The sequence below is a fragment of the Oncorhynchus kisutch genome, linkage group LG11, assembly GCF_002021735.2.
Source record: "Oncorhynchus kisutch isolate 150728-3 linkage group LG11, Okis_V2, whole genome shotgun sequence".
Lineage (NCBI taxonomy): Eukaryota > Metazoa > Chordata > Actinopteri > Salmoniformes > Salmonidae > Oncorhynchus > Oncorhynchus kisutch.
The window spans coordinates 89,751,143-89,774,202 of record NC_034184.2 but is presented as its reverse complement, the minus strand read 5'-3'; the positions used below and the strand labels follow the sequence as shown (position 1 = coordinate 89,774,202).

Here is a 23,060-nt window from a genome sequence, read left to right as displayed (position 1 = left end):
GAGGAGGTCAGAGTACTGGCAATGTGGTGTCAGGACAACAACCTCTCTCTTAACGATGAGACAGCCTATAGGGAGGAGGTCAGAGTACTGGCAATGTGGTGTCAGGACAACAACCTCTCTCTCAACGATGAGACAGCCTATAGGGAGGAGGTCAGAGTACTGGCAATGTGGTGCCAGGACAACAACCTCTCTCTCAACGAAGAGACGGCCTATAGGGAGGAGGTTAGAGTACTGGCAATGTGGTGTCAGGACAACAACCTCTCTCTCAACGATGAGACAGCCTATAGGGAGGAGGTCAGAGTACTGGCAATGTGGTGCCAGGACAACAACCTCTCTCTCAACGATGAGACAGCCTATAGGGAGGAGGTTAGAGTACTGGCAATGTGGTGCCAGGACAACAACCTCTCTCTCAATGAAGAGACAGCCTATAGGGAGGAGGTCAGAGTACTGGCAATGTGGTGCCAGGACAACAAACTCTCCCTCAATGTGAGCAAGACAAAGGAGCTGATCGGCGGGGCTGTAGTGGAGCAGGTTGAGAGTTTCAAGTTCCTTGTTGTCCACATCACCAACAAACTATCATGGTCCAAATATACCAATATAGTCATGAAGAGGGCACGACGAAACCCTTTCCCCCTCAGGAGACTGAAAAGATTTGGCATTGTTCCCCAGATCTTCAAATGGTTCTACAGCTGCACCATATGCTGAGCACTTGTTGGCTGCTTTTCCTTCATTCTGCGGTTCAACTCATCCCAAACCATCTCAATTTGGTTGAGGTCGGGTGATTGTGGAGACCAGGTCATCTGATGCAGCACTCCATCACTGTCATTCTTGGTCAAATAGCCCTTACACAGCCTGGAGGTGTGTTGGGTCATTGACCTGTTGAAAAACAAATGATAGTCCCACTAAGCTCAAACCAGATGGGATGGCGTATCATTGCAGAATGCTGTGGTAGCCTTGCTGGTTAAATGTGCCTTGAACTCGAAATAAATCACTGACAGTGTCACCAGGAAAGAACCCCCACACCATCACACCTCCTCCTCCATGCTTCACGGTGGGAACAACACAGGATGATATCATCCATTCACCTACTCTGCGTCTCAAAAAGACACAGCAGTTGGAACCAAAAATCTCAAATTTCGACCCATCATACCAAAGGACAAATTTCAACTGGTCTAATGTCCATTGCTCGTGTTTCTTGGCCCAACAAGTCTCTTCTTATTATTGGTGTCCGTTAGTAGTGGTTTCTTTGCAGCAATTCGACAATGAGGGCCTGATTCACTCAGTTTCCTCTGAACTGTTACTTGAACTCTGTGAAGCATTTATTTGGGCTGGTAACTCTAATGAACTTATCCTCTGCAACAGAGGTAACTCTGAGTCTTCCTTTCCTGTGGCGGTCCTCATGAGAGTCAGTTTCATCATAGCGCTTGATGGTTTTTGCGACCGCACTTGAAGAAACTTTCAAAGTTCTTGAAATTTTCCACATTGACTGACCTTCATGTCTTAAAGTAACGATGGACTGTTGTTTCACTTTGCTTATTTGAGCTGTTCTTGCCATAATATGGACTTGGTATTTTACCAAATAGGGATATCTTCTGTATACCACTCCTACCTTGTCACAACAAAACTGATTGGCTCAAACGCATTAAGAAGCAAATAAATTCCACAAATGAACTTTTAACAAGGCACACCTGTTTTGATGTACAGTTGAAGTCGGAAATTTACATACACTTAGGTTGGAGTAATTAAAACTCATTTTTCAACCACTCCACAAATGTATTGTTAACAAACTATAATTTTGGCAAGTTGGTTAGGACATCTACTTTGTGCATGACACAAGTAATTTTTCCAACAATTGTTTACAGACAGATTATTTCACTGTATCACAATTCCAGTGGGTCAGAAGTTTACATACTCTAAATTGACTGTGCCTTTAAACACCTTGGAAAATTCCAGAAAATGATGTCATGGCTTTAGAAGCTTCTGATAGGCTATTGACATCATTCGAGTCAATTGGAGGTGTACCTGTGGATGTATTTCAAGGCCTACCTTCAAACTCTGTGCCTCTTTGCTTAACATCATGGGAAAATCAAAAGAAATCATCCAAAACCTCAGAACATTGTAGACCTCCTCAAGTCTGGTTCATCCTTGGGAGCAATTTCAAAACGCCTGAAGGAACCACATTCATCTGTACAAACAATAGTATGCAAGTAGAAACACCATGGGACCACGCAGCCGTCATACCGCTCAGGAAGGATACGCGTTCTGTCTCCTAGAAATGAACGTACTTTGGTGTGAAAAGTTCACATCAATCCAAGAACAACCGCAAAGGACCTTGTGAAGATGCTGGAGGAAACATATGCAAAAGTATCTATATCCACAGTAAAACGAGTCCTATATCGACATAACCTGAAAGGCCACTCAGCAAGGAAGAAGCCACTGCTCCAAAACCGCCATAAAAAAAACAGACTAAGGTTTGCAACTGCACATGGGGAAAAAGATTGTACTTTTTGGAGAAATGTCCTCTGGTCTGATGAAACAAAAATAGAACTGTTTGGCCATAATGACCATCGTTCTGTCTGTAGGAAAAAGGGGGATGCTTGCAAGCCGGAGAACACCATCCCAACCGTGAGGTACGGGGGTGGCGGCATCATGTTGTTGGGGTGCTTTGCTGCAGGAGGGACTTGTGCACTTCACAAAATAGATGGCATCATGAGACAGGAAAACTATGCGGATATATTAAAGCAACATCTCAAGACATCAGTCAGGAAGTTAAAGCTTGGTTGCAAATGGGTCTTCCAAATGGACAATGACCCCAAGCATACTTCCAAAGCTGTGGAAAAATGGCTTAAGGACAACAAAGTCAAGGTATTAGAGTGGCCATCACAAAGCCCCGACCTCAATCTTATAGACAATTTATGGGCAGAACTGAAAAAGCATTTGCGAGCAAGGAGGCCTACAAACCTGGCTCAGTTACACCAGCTCTTTCAGTAGGAATGGGCCAATATTCACCCAACTTATTGTGGGAAGTTTGTGGAAGGCTACCCAAAACTTTTGACCCAACTTAAACAATTTAAAGGCAATGCTACCAAATACTAATTGAGTGTATGTAAACTTCTGACCCACTGGGAATGTAATGAAAGAATTAAAAGCGGAAATAAATAATTCTCTCTACTATTATTCTGACATTTCACATTCTTAAAATAAAGTGGTGATCCTAACTGACCTAAGACAGGGAATTTTTACTAGAATTAAATGTCAGGAATTGTGTTTTGCTAAGGTGTTTGTAAACTTCAGACTTCAACTGTATATTTAGGTTGCCCAAGTTTCATACAGTTTTTCACCACATAGAGGAGAGGGATTGAATTACACCTTGAAAATATGATGAACAGTTGTCTTGATTATCTTCTTAGTGTCTGTATGTCAACATCTAGGGTGGGGGCAGACTAAGGAGGATGTGGACATCGGAAGATGCATGTTTCATGTTTGTGGTTGTGGGGAGCTTTATCTCTGGTAAAAGCATTCAAAACCAACGTTCATTTCCACAGATTATGAAGGTGTACTTCCGACTTCAACTGTATTTTAATGTGTTTAACAATGTTTTGGTTACTACATGATTCCATGTTCAATACTATTGGGCCAAGGTACTAAACGATATCATAACCGCCATCGATAAAAGACAGTACTGTGCAGCCGTCTTCATCGACCTTGCCAAGGCTTTCGACTCTGTCAATCACCATATTCTTATCGGCAGACTCAGTAGCCTCGGTTTTTCGGATGACTGCCTTGCCTGGTTCAGTGTGTCAAATCGGAGGGCATGCTGTCCGGTCCTCTGGCAGTCTCTATGGGGGTGCCACAGGGTTCAATCCTCGGGCCGACTCTTTTCTCTGTATATATCAATGATGTTGCTCTTGCTGCGGGCGATTCCCTGATCCACCTCTACGCAGACGACACCATTCTATATACTTCCGGCCCGTCCTTGGACACTGTGCTATCTAACCTCCAAACGAGCTTCAATGCCATACAACACTCCTTCCGTGGCCTCCAACTGCTCTTAAACGCTAGTAAAACCAAATGCATGCTTTTCAACCGTTCGCTGCCTGTGGTGATGCCTAACCAGCATCACCACCCTGGATGGTTCCGACCTTGAATATGTGGACATCTATAAGTACCTAGGTGTCTGGCTAGACTGTAAACTCTCCTTCCAGACTCATATCAAACATCTCCAATCGAAAATCAAATCAAGAGTCGGCTTTCTATTCCGCAACAAAGCCTCCTTCACTCACGCCGCCAAACTTACCCTAGTAAAACTGACTATCCTACCGATCCTCGACTTCGGCGATGTCATCTACAAAATTGCTTCCAACACTCTACTCAGCAAACTGGATGCAGTTTATCACAGTGCCATCCGTTTTGTCACTAAAGCACCTTATACCACCCACCACTGCGACTTGTATGCTCTAGTCGGCTGGCCCTCGCTACATATTCGTCGCCAGACCCACTGGCTCCAGGTCATCTACAAGTCCATGCTAGGTAAAGCTCCGCCTTATCTCAGTTCACTGGTCACGATGACAACACCCATCCGTAGCACGCGCTCCAACAGGTGTATCTCACTGAACATCCCTAAAGCCAACACCTCATTTGGCCGCCTTTCGTTCCAGTTCTCTGCTGCCTGTGACTGGAACGAATTGCAAAAATCGCTGAGGTTGGAGACTTTTATCTCCCTCACCAACTTGTTAATTGTTTACTCCATGTGTAACTCTGTGTTGTCCGTTCACACTGCTATGCTTTATCTTGGCCAGGTCACAGTTGCAAATGAGAACTTGTTCTCAACTAGCCTACCTGGTTAAATAAAGGTGAAATAAAAATAAATTTAAAATTATCATATCAATCAAGGCTTGAATAGAAATGTAGTTCACACCCTGGATTTTGATGCTAACACAGTCACTACAGTCCCATTAGTTTTCATTGCAGCCTTATTTGAGTGCTGCGGTTGTGCAAGTTTGTACAGAATGGGGTTAGTCAACAGTACACGTTTCTAATTTTGACAGAAAGTGGTTTCATTTCAAGCTAAAGTGTACTGTTAGCTAGCTAGCTAACGATACGTGTATGATGTTATTATTCGTATCCCAGAACCGTTTGCTTTGCTAGTTAGAGCCTAATGTTAGCTAGCTACCATTGAAGCTAGTTGGTTAGCTCCCAGCAGATTCAAGCAGGGTAACTCACCCCATTCCGTACAAATGTGCGCAACCGCGACATTCAAACGAGGCTACAAAGAAAACTAATAGGACTGTTGTGTTGACTTCAAAATCTGGGGTGTGAACTACGTTTCTATTCAAGCATTGATCGAGATGGTAATAGCTCTATAGTATTGGAGAAAAGTTGAAAAAACTGACCCTCCGTTACATCGTGACGTGTCATGTCGTAACGTACAGCACGCATAAAGCTACTATTTCTGTCTTATAATCTCTCTCCACCAGGTGTAGCACTTCTCTCATCGTTTAAAAACAAGAAATGGACAGTGACGGGGGTAAGGGGGGATACCTAGTCATTTTTTTGCATCGTCACTGTAAGCTGGCAAACCTTCCAATAGGTCTGTAATGACACATTATATAAACTCTCTGTTTTATTTACATCTTAGAGGCGATAAGGTGAAGAGTTGGACAGATCGAGTGAAAAATATAAATTTTCCCCCACATCTCCTCTCCTTCTCACTATCACGCATTAGTTTCGCTTCCCCACCCTCCATTTTTTAAAAGACCCGACGGGGCTCATTGCTTTGTTGAATTATGCAGAAACGGACAGCGTTTAGGTCATGTCATTTATTTTGTTGGAAAGGGGAGAAATTGGCTATTACAATGATGTTGACATTACAGTTGATCTGGAAGTAGAAATTTGGCAGAAATTTCACCAACTGACTTGTTTGAAAGGTGGCATCCTTTGACGGTGCCAAGTTGAATGTCACTGAGCTCTTCAGCAAGGCCATCCTACTGCCACTGTTTGTCTATGAAGATTGCATGGGTGTGTGCTCGGTTTTATTCAGCAATGGGTGTGGCTGAAATAACTGAATACACTCATTTGAAGGGGTGTACTATGGTGTGATATACTACAGGAACAATAAAGATAATAGATTGTTATTCAGATCTCAAACTTCATTGTTTGAGAGACATTTTTGAAGAAAAATAATAAGAATTAAATTATGAAATTATGCATTATTTACATCACAAAAAAACATTTTGACATCAGTGAACATTTCTAAATAAAAAGAGAAATAAAAGTTACAACACCAGCATGTTGTTTTCAATCACTGCTTCATTTCCAATCCAAGATCAATAAAGAATGATGGGCCTATAGGCTCTTAGCATACTATTGGAACAAATGGTCTTACAGCAAATACAATGCTATTTCTCTGTAAAGTAATGAACAGCAGACTTTCAGCATGCTTATAGAGAAGGGAACTCAACATGTACTACACTGACACTAATGACTGATGATTAGTTGAAATAAGTTGATAAGAAGATTGTGGGAGCTGTACTGTTAGATTTCAATACAGCCATTTGACATTATTGACTAAAACCTGTTGTTGAGAAAATGTATGTGTTATGGCTTTTCAACCTCTGCCATATTGTGGTCTCAGAGCTATCTATTTAATAGAACTCAGGTGGTTTTCTTTAATGGAAGCTTCTCTAATGTCAAACATAAAAAGTGTGGTGTACCGCAGGGCAGCTTTCTAGGACCTCTACTCTTTTAAATGTTTACCAATGACCTGCCACTGGCATTAAACAAAGCATGTGTGTCCACGTATGCTAATGATTCAACCATATACACATCAGCAAACACAGCTAATGAAGTCACTGAAACCCTTAACAAACAGTTGCAGTCTGTTTTGGAATGGGTGGCCAGTAATAAACTGGTCCTGAACATCTCTAAAACTAAGAGCATTGTATTTGGTACAAATCATTCCTTAAGTTCTAGACCTCAGCTGAATCTGGTAATGAATGGTGTGGCTGTTGAACAAGTTGAGGAGACTAAATTACTTGGTGTTACCTTAGAATGTAACCTGTCATGGTCAAAACACATAGATTCAATGGTTGTAAAGATGGGGAGAGATGTCCGTAACAAAGATATGCTCTTTGTTTTTTAACATGTCAAATGTTTTAATTGATGTAGTTCTGTCCTTGAGCTGTTCTTGTCTATTGATGTTCTGTATCATGTCATGTTTTTTGTGGACCCCAGGAAGAGTAGCTGCTGCTTTTGCAACAGTTAATGGGGGATCCTACTAAGATACCGAAATGTCCAATATTTTGCTGATATGGAAAAGATGAAATCAGAATAATTTTGCTAAAATAGAAAAAATGAAATCAGAATCAGGAGAGATCTTGTCTAAAACATCATATAATTTCTCTGTAATTGTGGCCATAAAGTGGACTCTGGTGCTGATTACTGTCAAGCGACTCAGTGTATACAGTGTGTACATGGAGTACATAACCCAGGTGACTCCAACGATGCTGTGATTCAGTGTTGTCATGGTCACCGCGTCAGCTGAGAACACACAAAACATCACACTTTTACCAGTTATCCTCTCCATAAAAATTTAACTGTCCCACACTTTATACAGTTACTACCTTACATTCATTAAATGATAGATAAACACCTTGTACTGTGTTTGTGTGGTCACTAAACTGTCTGTGTGGACACTAAACTGTATATGTGGACACTAAACTGTCTGTGTGGTCACTACACTGTCTGTGTGGTCACTAAACTGTCTGTGTGGTAACTAAACTGTCTGCGTGGACACTAAACTGTCTGCGTGGACACTAAACTGTCTGTGTGGTCACTACACTGTCTGTGTGGTCACTAAACTGTCTATGTGGTCACTAAACTGTCTGCGTGGACACTAAACTGTCTGTGTGGTCACTAAACTGTCTGTGTGGTCACTAAACTGTCTGCGTGGTCACTAAACTGTCTGTGTGGACACTAAACTCACCAATCAGGGAGCTCTATATGACATCAGCGCTGTTAGACCCCGGCGTCTCATTGGTTCTCTGCAGCCAGCGGTCTTTGTGTTGGGTGTGGCCAAAGCCCTCGTCATAGTTCCCTTTCCTCCTGAACAGCTGCTGGTAGTGGAATACACAGTAGAACTCCCCGTACAGCGGAGCATAGCTGTGCATGCTACACACACACACACACACACACACAGACACACACACACACACAGACACACACACAGACACACACACACACAGACACACACAGACACACACACACACAGACAGACACACACACACACACACAGACACACACACACAGACACACACACACTGTGGGTGATGTATTCATATTCACTGAGGGTTGGGTGAATAATCACACACACACAGACACACACACACTGTGGGTGATGAATTCATATTCACTGAGGGTTGGGTGAATAATCACACACACACACACACTGTGGGTGATGAATCCATATTCACTGGGTGAATAATCAAGGTATATGATATATGTTTGATTAGTTTCCACTGTTGATCTGATCTCATTGTCTCACCTGAGCTTCTTCTGACAGTGTTTACAGCAGAAACAGTTCTTGTGAAATATGAATTTATCAGCGGTCATTTTCTCCATAGGATAGACTGGCTTCAGACAGGATGAACACACGTCCTGTTGACATGGCAGGAACTGGAGGGACAGGGATGGGTGTTATAACACTAACATGAGTAGAGGAGCAACATTCCGGTAACCTTACTAAAATTCCCAGGTTTTTGTGAAATACTGGTTGGAAGATTCCCGGAATCGTAAGGGAATAAGCAGAGAAATCTGTAATCCTCCAACCAGGATTTCTGGAAACCAATATAATTTTGGGAAAGTTAGTGTCATTTTACAACTCTAGATATGAGCTATTACATGGCAAACAGCTGTCATGCCAAGTTGAACTAGAGAGACGCTAATTGTTTAATGATGAAGTCAAAGACTGAAAACAATTAATATTTTCTTAGACTAGAGATCTGACTCCTGTTGCAACATGATAGAGATCTGACTCCTGTTGCAACATGATAGAGATCTGACTCCTGTTGCAACATGATAGAGATCTGACTCCTGTTGCAACATGATAGAGATCTGACTCCTGTTGCAACGTGATAGAGATCTGACTCCTGTTGCAACATTATAGAGATCTGACTCCAACATGATAGAGATCTGACTCCTGTTGCAACATGATAGAGATCTGACTCCTTTTGCAACATCATAGAGATCTGACTCCTGTTGCAACATGATAGAGATCTGACTCCTGTTGCAACATGATAGAGATCTGACTCCTGTTGCAACATCATAGAGATCTGACTCCTGTTGCAACATCATAGAGATCTGACTCCTGTTGCAACATGATATAGATCTGACTCCTGTTGCAACATGATAGAGATCTGACTCCTGTTGCAACATGATAGAGATCTGACTCCTGTTGCAACGTGATAGAGATCGGACTCCTGTTGCAATATGATAGAGATCTGACTCCTGTTGCAACATGATAGAGATCTGACTCCTGTTGCAACATGATAGAGATCTGACTCCTGTTGCAACGTGATAGAGATCTGACTCCTGTTGCAACATGATAGAGATCTGACTCCAACATCATAGAGATCTGACTCCTGTTGCAACATCATAGAGATCTGACTCCTGTTGCAACATGATAGAGATCTGACTCCAACATCATAGAGCTTTGACTCCAACATGATAGAGATCTGACTCCTGTTGCAACATGATAGAGATCTGACTCCTGTTGCAACATGATAGAGATCTGACTCCTGTTGCAACATGATAGAGATCTGACTCCAACATCATAGAGCTTTGACTCCAACATGATAGAGATCTGACTCCTGTTGCAACATGATAGAGATCTGACTCCAACATGATAGAGATCTGACTCCTGTTGCAACATCATAGAGATCTGACTCCAACATCATAGAGATCTGACTCCAACATCATAGAGCTCTGACTCCAACATCATAGAGATCTGACTCCAACATCATAGAGATCTGACTCCAACATGATAGAGATCTGACTCCAACATCATAGAGATCTGACTCCAACAGGCCAAAGACGATACAGCTTGTTGTTGATAATAAGAACAGATGACAGAAATTGACCAACAGCATCTTATTACAATTCTTTCCAAAAAAATAAGAAAACAAATGTTTAATTAAATCACACACTTAAAATAATCCAAATGAAACACATAAAAGTTATTTTTTTAAATTGTGATAATATTGAAATGCATTTCAGTTAAACAAATCAAAGACAAGGTGTTCTCTGTTTTTTAAATTTAACCTTTATTTAACTGGGCAAGTCAGAACACTTTCTTATTTACAATGACATGACTGATTCGATGCCATCACGACACTACTGACTGATTCAATACCATCACAACACTACTGACTGATTCAATACCATCACGACACTACTGACTGATTCAATACCATCACGACACTACTGACTGAATCAATACCATCACGACACTACTGACTGATTCAATACCATCACGACACTACTGACTGATTCAATACCATCACAACACTACTGGCTGATTATAAATATTCTAGGGTATTTTCTGATACAATAAAACACTTGATAAGATATTTTTATTCATTATGTAACCCCATTAGTTCCTGCCAAGGCAGCAGCTACTCTTCCTGGGGTTTATTATGGATCCCCATTAGTTCCTGCCAAGGCAGCAGCTACTCTTCCTGGGGTTTATTATGGATCCCCATTAGTTCCTGCCAAGGCAGCAGCTACTCTTCCTGGGGTTTATTATGGATCCCCATTAGTTCCTGTCAAGGCAGCAGCTACTCTTCCTGGGGTTTATTATGTATCCCCATTAGTTCCTGTCAAGGCAGCAGCTACTCTTCCTGGGGTTTATTATGGATCCCCATTAGTTCCTGTCAAGGCAGCAGCTACTCTTCCTGGGTTCCAGCAAAATTAACAGTTATACAATTTTTTTAACATTAAAATAGATTTTCTGATTTCACAACACACTGTGTGCCCTCAGGCCCCAACTCCACCACTACAAAACAAAATCCATGTGTATGTGTGTATAGTGCACGTTATCGTGTGTGTATGCATGTGTCTGTCCTATGTGTGTCTCTTCACAGTCCCTGCTGTTCCATAAGGTGTATTTCTATCTGTTTTTTAAATCTGATTCTCCTGCTGTATCAGTTACTTGATGTGGAATAGAGTTCCATGTAGTCATGGCTCTATGTAGTACTGTGCGCCTCCCATAGTCTGTTGTGGACTTGGGGACTGTGAAGAGACCTCTGGTGGCATGTCTGTCTCTCGTTGAATGGGAAGAGCGAGAGAGAAGCGCAGGGGGGTGGGTGATGGCGGGTCATTTGTCAGTGGCAGGTCGCCGGCTGTTCCTTGCTATGCACCGGCCCGGCTACGTGGTAGCGTTTGGTGTAGCCTCTCAGAGCCGTGTCGGACGTGTCCCCAGTGTCACAAATCTGACTTGTAGTGGGGATTTTGTTATAGATAAGGCAGAGCAAAAATATATGTAAATGACGTCATCATTTCCTCAATCAAAATGTAGTGCCACCTGTTGAACAGCTTTGACCTGTTTCTCTAGTACTGCCTGTTGAACAGCTTTGACCTGTTTCTCTAGTACTGCCTGTTGAACAGCTTTGACCTGTTTCTCTGGTACTGCCTGTTGAACAGCTTTGACCTGTTTCTCTGGTACTGCCAGTTGAACAGCTTTGACCTGTTTCTCTAACTACTGTCTGTTGAACAGCTTTGACCTGTTTCTCTGGTACTGCCTGTTGAACAGCTTTGACCTGTTTCTCTGGTACTGCCTGTTGAACAGCTTTGACCTGTTTCTCTGGTACTGCCTGTTGAACAGCTTTGAGCTGCTTCACTACTACTGCCCGTTGAACAGCTTTGACCTGTTTCTCTAACTACTGCCTGTTGAACAGCTTTGACCTGTTTCTCTGGTACTGCCCGTTGAACAGCTTTGACCTGTTTCTCTGGTACTGCCTGTTGAACAGCTTTGACCTGTTTCTCTGGTACTGCCTGTTGAACAGCTTTGACCTGTTTCTCTGGTACTGCCTGTTGAACAGCTTTGACCTGTTTCTCTAACTACTGCCTGTTGAACAGCTTTGACCTGTTTCTCTGGTACTGCCTGTTGAACAGCTTTGACCTGTTTCTCTGGTACTGCCTGTTGAACAGCTTTGACCTGTTTCTCTGGTACTGCCTGTTGAACAGCTTTGACCTGTTTCTCTGGTACTGCCTGTTGAACAGCTTTGACCTGTTTCTCTGGTACTGCCTGTTGAACAGCTTTGACCTGTTTCACTGGTACTGCCTGTTGAACAGCTTTGACCTGTTTCTCTGGTACTGCCTGTTGAACAGCTTTGACCTGTTTCTCTGGTACTGCCTGTTGAACAGCTTTGACCTGTTTCTCTAACTACTTCATGTTGAAGGGCCCTGGCCTTCATGCTGGCTTGTTGGTGGGTGTAGATGGCAGCCTGGAGGTTTGAGATTCTGTCTTCCTCATCCAGCATTTCCACTACGATCTCTCCCTTCTGTTTCTCGAGGTGGACAGGTGTCTTCTGGGACGCTACATTTAAGGTCATGTGTTTAATCCTAAGGCTTCAGCATCACGCCTTAGCATCTCCCTCAAAGAGGTCTAATGGGTTTGCACTCAAAAATATGTCGCATAAATCTTACTTCATTATTTAATGTTTTAAATGTTTTAGTGCATCTGGGATAGGGTACACAGACGTTTCGGCATTACTGCCTTCTTCAGTGTGTAGGTACAATTTTCTTGGAGTTCAAAACAGCACTGATTCTTCACCGGCCCAGGTGAGTGTCTCAAGCTTTGATTCTTCACCGGCCCAGGTGAGTGTCTAGGTGCATTGATGTCACGTCCTGGAAAACCATTCCTCTCTGCAGGTATGGTACTTTGGCCTGCCGGTCCTTGGCAAAGTGGATTCTCCTTTTGTTGGACAGAGCTCTGGTTGGCTGAGAACATGCTCTTCAGTTTCTTCACATCAACTGGGACTCCAGATCATTCTGCTCCATAGGGTCCTCTGGTTGTTGTTGAAGATAATGTGTCTTTGGCTCTGTGTAGACACCCGTTACAATGTGAGTCTGGTTCTGGAGTTCCTCCTCCTCCTCTCTGGCTGGACTTGCAGGTTCTTGAAATACTCCAGATCACCCTTCTCAATGCAGCTCCTAAATAACTGTGACATTCCCCTTGACCTCATGTCTGTAATAGGCTGAGTCTGAGAGGTTCTGACTGGTGGCCAAGACAAGGCTGACGGTTGACTTCACATCGCCTCTCCTTACATGACTAGTCTCTGTTTTATTCTTGTCACCTCCTGCAGCTACGTCTAGGACGTTTGTCTCCATCCTCTGTTCCTGTGGGTGGGAGGTACCTCTCCACCTCTCCTCTACAAGGAGGTAACGGTGACCTCAGCCCGTTCCTGACCATCCTCCTGTATAACTACTACTTTCCTCAGAGAGCTGTCCTGACTGAGGATGTCCTCAGTGAGTTGGAGAATATTAGTTGTTCTGTACTCTTTATCTTTAAAACCAGATGTACCCGATAGACAGGTATTGTCACCATGGTGACCTCCACATTCCCCTGCTACCTGAGGCTTAAGGGTTGCCCGGGGCAACAGCTGGAGGATAAAGTTCTTAACCCTGCCCTCAGCCACCTCATCCTGTTCTATCTCTGGCGTTGGGACGGAGGTCAGCCCATACCTAGCCTTCTGACCCCTTCTTGTCTCACTAGCCTCGATGATGGATCCATGGGAGTGGAGGACGTTGAAGTGATGGAGAGAGTTCATTGTGTTGTTGATGCTCTCTTCCACTGTCTCTATCTCCACTCTGTTCTGGTGCTTGATCAGGTTGAACAGCATGGAGATAAACAGCTGAGCTCTGTTCCTAACAGTAGCCTCTAACACCAACGTCTCCTCCTGGACCCATCTGTCTGGAGCTAAGTCTCCTTGAGGTGAAGGGTTATTCTGGGGCTTTGGTTCCTACAGATGTGATAGACATCCTGTTATGTTCATTTCTCTGAAAGGACTGCTTTCAAATAGAGTGCACTGGCACTTTTGACTTGTTAGACTAGTTTCAATGTCCACGTCTGCTGTTGAAGCGCACTGTGACTCTCTCAAAGACGTGTTTGACTGTGGAGACCACATCATGGACCTCACTAAGTGTGTGCATTGTTACATCCGGCATCCAGAGCTTCTCCCCCGGATTGAGAACTCACATCAAGATTTGTAAAACAAATGCGCTTTTAATCACTCTCTGAACTGTCTTACTGCTTCTCTTCTCAAACACTTGTTTTCTCTTAGGAATTGCTCCTCACTTGTCCTCCGACACGATGGCCTTGTTCAGCGCTACAAGTTCATCTTGGCTGGCCAAAAGGGTGTCGAGCTGCTGGCTCTCAAACACCCTCTTAGCAGATTGGACGTCCAATGTGACCAACTCCTCCTCCTCACACTCAGTAAGTTCCCCATGAGCAGCATCAGCCCTCTCCACCTTGTCCGTGGCCCCGTTAACCCTCTCCTCTTGAATGTTCTGGCTATCCAATGGCTGCTGAAACAAAGCTGATGTTCTCTTCACATTTCCCCAAACCCCAGCCCCAACTCCAACCCCAGCTCCAACCAAGTCACTAAGATACTTCTTTGCAAACAGCTTCTACAAACCAAGTCATGTTATGTTAGCTAAACTCCAGACATTCTGTTAGTTGAACTCCAAACATTCTGTTAGCTGAACTCCAAACATTCTGTTAGCTGAACTCCAAACATTCTGGTAGCTGAACTCCAAACATTCTGTTAGCTGAACTCCAAACATTCTGTTAGCTGAACTCCAAACATTCTGTCAGGTGAACTCCAAACATTCTGTTAGCTGAACTCCAAACATTCTGTTAGCTGAACTCCAAACATTCTGTTAGATGAACTCCAAACATTCTGTTAGCTGAACTCCAAACATTCTGTTAGCTGAACTCCAAACATTCTGTTAGCTGAACTCCAAACATTCTGTTCGCTGAACTCCAAACATTCTGTTCGCTGAACTCCAAAACAATCGGTGCCGTAAGTCACATTCCTCAGTGAAAGCAGGCTTATTCATATTTTTCAGTGTTTGTATGGTTATGGTTTGACAAAATCCCGTTATATTACAACAAAATCAACAGCAAAGCAACATTACCTGCAAGCCAAACAAACAATCCTTCTAAAATACACCTTGCACCTTGTCATGCCAACTCTGAGATGTTTAAGAAGACAACAGGACCCCTCTGCCTACCTTGGAGGGTTTCACTCCTCTCTTGGTTGGAGAGGATGGATCTTGAGCCTGCAGGGAAACATCATAATATTAGTTCAATATGACAAACTACTATAATCATTATTATTTGTAAGGATAATCACTATAATTACATAACATTTATACTACTGTATATTTTTCGACTGGCTTCTCAGTGATCTGACTTCATGTTTTCTGTGTGTTGTGGACACCAGAGGCCTTGATGTTTTCTGTGTGTTGTGGACACCAGAGGCCTTGATGTTTTCTGACACCAGAGTACAGCACTGTCTAGGACAGATATATATATACTGTATATAGATCCTACAGAAGACAGACATGGAGCTATAGCAGGACTCTCCAAACATGTTCCTGGAGATTCACCCTCCTGTAGGTTTTAACTCCAACCCTGTTCCTGGAGTTACCCTCCTGTAGGTTTTAACTCCAACTATGTTCCTGGAGATCACACTCCACCTCACCTACAGGACGATAGATCTCCAGGAACATGGTTGGAGTTAAAACCTACAGGAGGGTGAATCTCCAGGAACATGGTTGGAGTTAAAACCTACAGGGGGTGAATCTCCAGGAACATGGTTGGAGTTAAAACCTACAGGAAGGTAGATCTCCAGGAACATGGTTGGAGTTAAAACCTACAGGACGATAGATCTCCAGGAACATGGTTGGAGTTAAAACCTACAGGAAGGTAGATCTCCAGGAACATGGTTGGAGTTAAAACCTACAGGACGATAGATCTCCAGGAACATGGTTGGAGTTAAAACCTACAGGAAGGTAGATCTCCAGGAACATGGTTGGAGTTAAAACCTACAGGACGATAGATCTCCAGGAACATGGTTGGAGTTAAAACCTACAGGAAGGTAGATCTCCAGGAACATGGTTGGAGTTAAAACCTACAGGACGATAGATCTCCAGGAACATGGTTGGAGTTAAAACCTACAGGAAGGTAGATCTCCAGGAACATGGTTGGAGTTACATGGTTGGAGTTAAAACCTACAGGACGATAGATCTCCAGGAACATGGTTGGAGAGACCTGATGTATAGATCCTTGAGATAAGATGGACATAGTTCTATAGCTCATTGATAAAATACTGTAACACCTCTAACCCCAGGGCCAATGAGACACATCTCAGAGGAGCGAGGGAAGGAGTACTGACCGTTGACTCTGCAGCTGCTACCTTGGACAGATAGAGAGCAGATATGGCTCTGACAGAGACAGAAGCGGACGGTTTCTCCCTCTCTGGGCTGAAGGAGGAGGAACCGGCGTCACTGAGGTCTGAGATCGACTTCCTCTTGTCATCTACGGAAATATCAGAGGGACAAACTGTTTTTTTTTGCACACACTTTCCCATTGATATCTTACAAGACATTCTTAACTGTGATGCACAGCAAATGTATACCATTTCACAGTTTTACCCCACTTCATTGTGATGATAGCGTATCTTAATGTACTGTGTGTAACCCTAAACTATTACGTCTCCGTCCACTCACAGCCTTTCTAAACCCAGAGGAGCAACATGGTGAGACTTCCGGGAACGCTTGTGAAGCAGACCAAGCAGATCAGGCCGCGGTTTGGGGTTTGTGGTTTGAGAAGTCAATGAGAGAAGTGAAGAATTCTTCCTTTAGTTGTTTATTTTCTCCAAATCTAAAGGCACAGCCCTGATTGGATGTCTTCAGTAGTTGAACGCGTTATTACTCCAACGTTTTCAGCTTTATATCGACGGACTGCCTTTGATTTGATGGACTGCCTTTGATTTGATGGCCTGCCTTTGATTTGATGGCCTGCCTTTGATTTGATGGACTGCCTTTGATTTGATGGACTGCCTTTGATTTGATGGACTGCCTTTGATTTGATGGACTGCCTTTGATTTGATGGCCTGCGCGAACACGAGACGACCGTTAGACCCGATGACCTGTTTCTACGCACGAGCTTAGCTAGCCAACGCCGCCATGACATCACCTACAAGTGTGATCTGGGATTTCTATTGGACAAGCAGTTTCTGCCTATCTTCATACTGTAGTGTCTTTTACTTCTGCCAAATGTGTCTCATGTGATTGAGAGGATCAAGTCTGTATCAGCTGTAGTGGAAATTTCAGTACTGAAAGAAACTTGGACAATTATTCAAACAATCGTCTTTATTCAACATCGATTAATTATTGCAATGATAAAACCGTCGACCGCACACTCTAAGTTGTGTTGCTGAGAGCTTAGCTGATAATGAAAAAACAGAGATCTTATATTGGCCCTAAATGTTCAGTCAGTCATTTCTACCCTTCCCATAAGCCACCTTGGTCCATCTCCTGGTTATCTGCACGGGATGTGGAATTACCACCAACCTGGCTAAGTTTCCCAGATGCCAGGAAGATGAGACAATGAGGCATTGTTGACTGAACTCTTCCAGGCTCTCTCTGTCTCGAGTCACACACATCACATCTTGTCTATAGAATGCCAGCTTTTAGATATTTATCACCAAGTCCATTGTCAGTTCAAGCTATCCTTAGCAAAACCCATTCCTTAACCAGACGCCCAGACTAACTGCAGGGTGCTAAAGTGTACACCATAAAACTCAGCCTTAGCAGGCCAGTCTTACTCTTAGTTAAATATATAACAGTTTACTATTAATATCAAACAAATCAGGTAATTATGTAATAATCCCCTGACACAGCGCAGGCCCTTTATAGTGCCAACAGCCTGCTCCACCTACTCATTCACTGATGCATGCCCTTTATAGAGCCAACAGCCTGCTCCACCTACTCATTCACTGATGCAGGCCCTTTATAGAGCCAACAGCCTGCTCCACCTACTCATTCACTGATGCAGGCCCTTTATAGAGCCAACAGCCTGCTCCACCTACTCATTCACTGATGCAGGCCCTTTATAGAGCCAACAGCCTGCTCCACCTACTCATTCACTGATGCAGGCCCTTTATAGAGCCAACAGCCTGCTCCACCTACTCATTCACTGATGCAGGCCCTTTATAGAGCCAACAGCCTGCTCCACCTACTCATTCACTGATGCAGGCCCTTTATAGAGCCAACAGCCTGCTCCACCTACTCATTCACTGATGCAGGCCCTTTATAGAGCCAACAGCCTGCTCCACCTACTCATTCACTGATGCAGGCCCTTTATAGAGCCAACAGCCTGCTCCACCTACTCATTCACTGATGCAGGCCCTTTATAGAGCCAACAGCCTGCTCCACCTACTCATTCACTGATGCAGGCCCTTTATAGAGCCAACAGCCTGCTCCACCTACTCATTCACTGATGCAGGCACTTTATAGAGCCAACAGCCTGCTCCACCTACTCATTCACTGCTGCAGCTGTCTGGCCTGCCTTAGCTCCCCAGTCCCCAATCATGTGGTACACAAGTTAACAAACTTGAATAATGCAACATAGCATGTAGAACTGTTAATTACTGTTCACAAAACAATGTCCCTACAGGCTAGAACACTTTCCAATGCAAGATGAAACCGGAAGCTTCCAGCTTTAATTGTAGTCTAACTTTCTGTGTTAGTTTACAGCTGACTTTTATTTGTGATAACAAAACCATAGCACAAAATATGCTGATTTCAAAGCTGACTGTCACTAAAAACGTTATTAAATTCACTCTGTCTCACTCGTCACCAAAAAGTCATTCATTTCTTCATCATTCTTTGCCTCCCGTCTGGTTTCCACTAGGTACCACAGCCACAAAGTAAGATTCCACAGCCACAAAGTCAGATTCCACAGCCACAAAGTCAGATTCCACAGCCACCGAGTCAGATTCCACAGCCACAAAGTCAGATTCCACAGCCACAGTCAGATTCCACAGCCACAAAGTCAGATTCCACAGCCACAAAGTCAGATTCCACAGCCACAGAGTCAGATTCCACAGCCACAAAGTCAGATTCCACAGCCACAGAGTCAGATTGCACAGCCACAATGTCAGATTCCACAGCCACATTCTGCCTCAAGAATGAAGTCATTAATTTCTTAAAGACACAGCACACACTTTTTGAAAAGAAGAGATTGTTTCTTCTATGCAAATGTTGTAGAGCCTATAGAAGAATCAGGGCCTTCTGATTCACACAGTAGAGTCTATAGAAGAATCAGGGTCTTGTGATTCACACAGTAGAGTCTATAGAAAAATCAGGGCCTTGTGATTCACACAGTAGAATCTATAGAAGAATCAGGGCCTTGTGATTCACACAGTATAGTCTATAGAAGAATCAGGGCCTTGTGATTCACACAGTATAGTCTATAGAAGAATCAGGGCCTTGTGATTCACACAGTAGAGTCTATAGAAGAATCAGGACCTTGTGATTCACACAGTAGAGTCTATAGAAGAATCAGGGCCTTGTGATTCACACAGTAGAGTCTATAGAAGAATCAGGGCCTTGTGATTCACACAGTATAGTCTATAGAAGAATCAGGGCCTTGTGATTCACACAGTAGAGTCTATAGAAGAATCAGGACCTTGTGATTCACACAGTAGAGTCTATAGAAGAATCAGGGCCTTGTGATTCACACAGTAGAGTCTATAGAAGAATCAGGGCCTTGTGATTCACACAGTAGAGTCTATAGAAGAACCTCACCTCACTTCAGCCCTAGATCTATTGGCTTATAAAAACCCAAAGACAACATAGACAACTACTGTAATACGCTTCCTAGCATATTACTCGCCAATGTCCAATCTCTAGACAACAAGGTACACGAAATTAGTGCACGAGTTGCCTTCCAGAGAGACATCAGAGATTATAACGTTCTCTATTTCACGGAAACATGGCTCACTCTGGATATATTGTCAGAGTCGGTACAGCCACCTGGTTTATTTATGCATGGCGCCGACAGAAACAAACATCTCTCCGGTAAGAAGAAGGGCGGAGTTGTATGCCTTATGATTAACGGCTCATGGTGTAATCACAACAACATACAGGAACTCAAGTTCTTTTGTTCACTTGACCTATAATTCCTTATGATCAAATGCCGACCGCATTATCTACCAAGAGATATCTCTTCGATTATAGTCACAGCCGTGTATATCCCCACCCCCAGCAGATACCTCGTTGGCCCTGAAAGAACTTCACTGGACTTTATGTACACTGGAAACCACACATTCTGAGGCTGCATGTATTGTAGCTGGGGATTTTAACTTCTTATGGCTGGGGGGCAGTATTGAGTAGCTTGGATGAATAAGGTGCCCAAAGTAAACGGCCTGTCCTCAGTCTCAGTTGCTAATATATGCATATTATTATTAGGATTGTATAGAAAACACTCTGAAGTTTCTAAAACTGTTTGAATGTAGTCTGTGAGTATAACAGAACTCATATGGCAGGCAAAAACCTGAGGAGAAATCAAAAAAGGAAGTGAGTAATCTGAGGCGGGTATGTATTCAACACAGTTCTCATTGAAATCCACTTGAGATATTGATGAAGTTGCACTTCCTAGGGCTTCCACTAGATACTCCGGTTGGAACTTTATTGAAGATATACAGTGCCTTGCGAAAGTATTCGGCCCCCTTGAACTTTGCGACCTTTTGCCATATTTCAGGCTTCAAACATAAAGATATAAAACTGTATTTTTTTGTGAAGAATCAACAACAAGTGGGACACAATCATGAAGTGGAACGACATTTATTGGATATTTCAAACTTTTTTAACAAATCAAAAACTGAAAAATTGGTCGTGCAAAATTATTGAGCTGAAAGTTTAGAGGGACGGCCAGGTCTTGGTAGATTTGCAGTGGTCTGATACTCCTTCCATTTCAATATTATTGAACATCTTTGCGACATCTTGCTCCCAGACAAATCAAACAACTTCTTTGCTCGCTTTGAGGACAATATAGTGCCTCTGACACAGCCCGCTACCAAAACCTGCGGGCTCTCCTTCGCCGCAGTCAACCCTCGCAAGGCTGTCGGCCCAAACTAGCCGCGTCCTCAGAGCATGCGCAGACCATCTGGCTGGTGTATTTACGGACATATTCAATCTCTCCTTATCCCAGTCTGTTTTTCCCACATGCTTCAAGATGGCCACCATTGTTCCTGTTCCCAGGAAAGATAACGTATCTGAAATAAATGACTATCGCCCCATTGCACTCACTTCTGTCAACATGAAGTGCTATGACATACTAATCAAGGATCATATCACCTCCACCTTACCTGATACCCTAGACCCACTCCAATTTGCTTACCGCCCCAATTTGTCCACTGACGGTGCAATCACCATCACACTGCACACTGCCCTATCCCAACTTAATTAACAAGAGGAATACCTACAGTTGAAGTCGGAAGTTTACATACACTTAGGTTGGAGTCATTAAAACTCGTTTTTCAACCACTACACAAATTTCTTGTTTTAACAAACTATAGTTTTGGCAAGTCGGTTAGGAGACCTACTTTGTGCACAATACAAACAATTGTTTACAGACAGATTATTTCACTTATAATTCACTGTATCACAATTCCAGAGGGTCAGAAGTTTACATACACTAAGTTGACTGTGCCTTTAAACAGCTTGGAAAATTACAGAAAATTATGTCATGGCTTTAGAAGCTTCTGATAGGCTAATTGACATCATTTGAGTCAATTGGAGGTGTACCTGTGGATGTATGTCAAGGCCTACCTTCATACTCAGTGTCTCTTTGCTTGACATCATGGGGAAATCTAAAGAAACCAACCAAATACTTATTTTCCACCATCATTTGCAAATAAATTCATAAAAAATCCTACAATGTGATTTTCTGGATTTTTTTTCTCTCATTTTGTCTGTCATAGTTGAAGTGTACCTATGATGAAAATTACAGGCCTCTCTCGTCTTTTTAAGTGGGAGAACTTGCACAATTGGTGGCTGACTAAATACTTTTTTGCCCCACTGTATATACTGTACTCTATACCATCTACTGCATCTAAGCCTATGCCGCACGCCATCGCTCATCCATATATTTATATGTACATATTCTATTCAATCCTTTACATTTGTGGGTATTTGTGTGTATAAGGTAGTTGTTGTGAAATTGTTAGATTACTTGTTAGATATTACTGCATGGTCGGAACTAGAAGCACAAGCATTTCTTACAGTCTCATTAACATCTGCTAACCATGTGTATGTGACCAATAACATCTGCTAACCATGTGTATGTGACCAATAACATCTGCTAACCATGTGTATGTGACCAATAACATCTGCTAACCATGTGTATGTGCCCAGTAACATCTGCTAACCATGTGTATGTGACCAATAACATCTGCTAACCATGTGTATGTGACCAATAACATCTGCTAACCATGTGTATGTGACCAATAACATCTGCTAACCATGTGTATGTGACCAATAACATCTGCTAACCATGTGTATGTGACCAATAACATGAGATTTGATGCTATAGTATCTTGAAGTTAGAGTTACAGCCCGCATCATTAACATGGAATAAAGACCAATAGGATAACAGAGGAGAAGAGAGAGAGAGAGGGAGGTCTCTCAGACAAGGGCCTTTGTAGGCAGTGTTTACCCTTTGGTTCAGCCAGTATCACATAGGTTTCTAGGCAGTGTTTGCCCTTTGGTTCAGCCAGTGTCACATAGGTTTCTAGGCAGTGTTTACCCTTTGGTTCAGCCAGTATCACATAGGTTTCTAGGCAGTGTTTACCCTTTGGTTCAGCCAGTATCACATAGGTTTCTAGGCAGTGTTTACCCTTTGGTTCAGACAGTATCACATAGGTTTCTAGGCAGTGTTTACCCTTTGGTTCAGCCAGTATCACATAGATTTCTAGGCAGTGTTTACCCTT

General features: G+C 43.0%; 1 protein-coding gene across 5 annotated transcripts in view; it reads right to left on the bottom strand.

Annotated features, from left to right (window-relative positions):
• Positions 1–5,804: 5,804 nt before the first annotated feature.
• Positions 5,805–23,060, bottom strand: part of LOC109881911 (LIM domain and actin-binding protein 1) — a 29,797-nt gene continuing 12,541 nt past the window's right edge. For 4 of the 5 annotated variants that reach the window (XM_031836461.1, XM_031836459.1, XM_031836458.1 and 1 more), the window contains exons 6-10: positions 16,458–16,600; positions 15,292–15,339; positions 8,543–8,673; positions 7,985–8,169; positions 5,805–7,539 (exon numbers count right to left, since the gene is read on the bottom strand). In XM_031836461.1, coding sequence (XP_031692321.1) covers positions 7,998–8,169; positions 8,543–8,673; positions 15,292–15,339; positions 16,458–16,600 — 494 coding nt within the window. In that variant the 3' untranslated portion in view covers positions 5,805–7,539; positions 7,985–7,997. Of the gene's footprint in view, positions 7,540–7,984; positions 8,674–15,291; positions 15,340–16,457; positions 16,601–23,060 lie in introns of all 5 variants that reach the window. The other variant, XR_004211775.1, reaches the window with a different exon arrangement.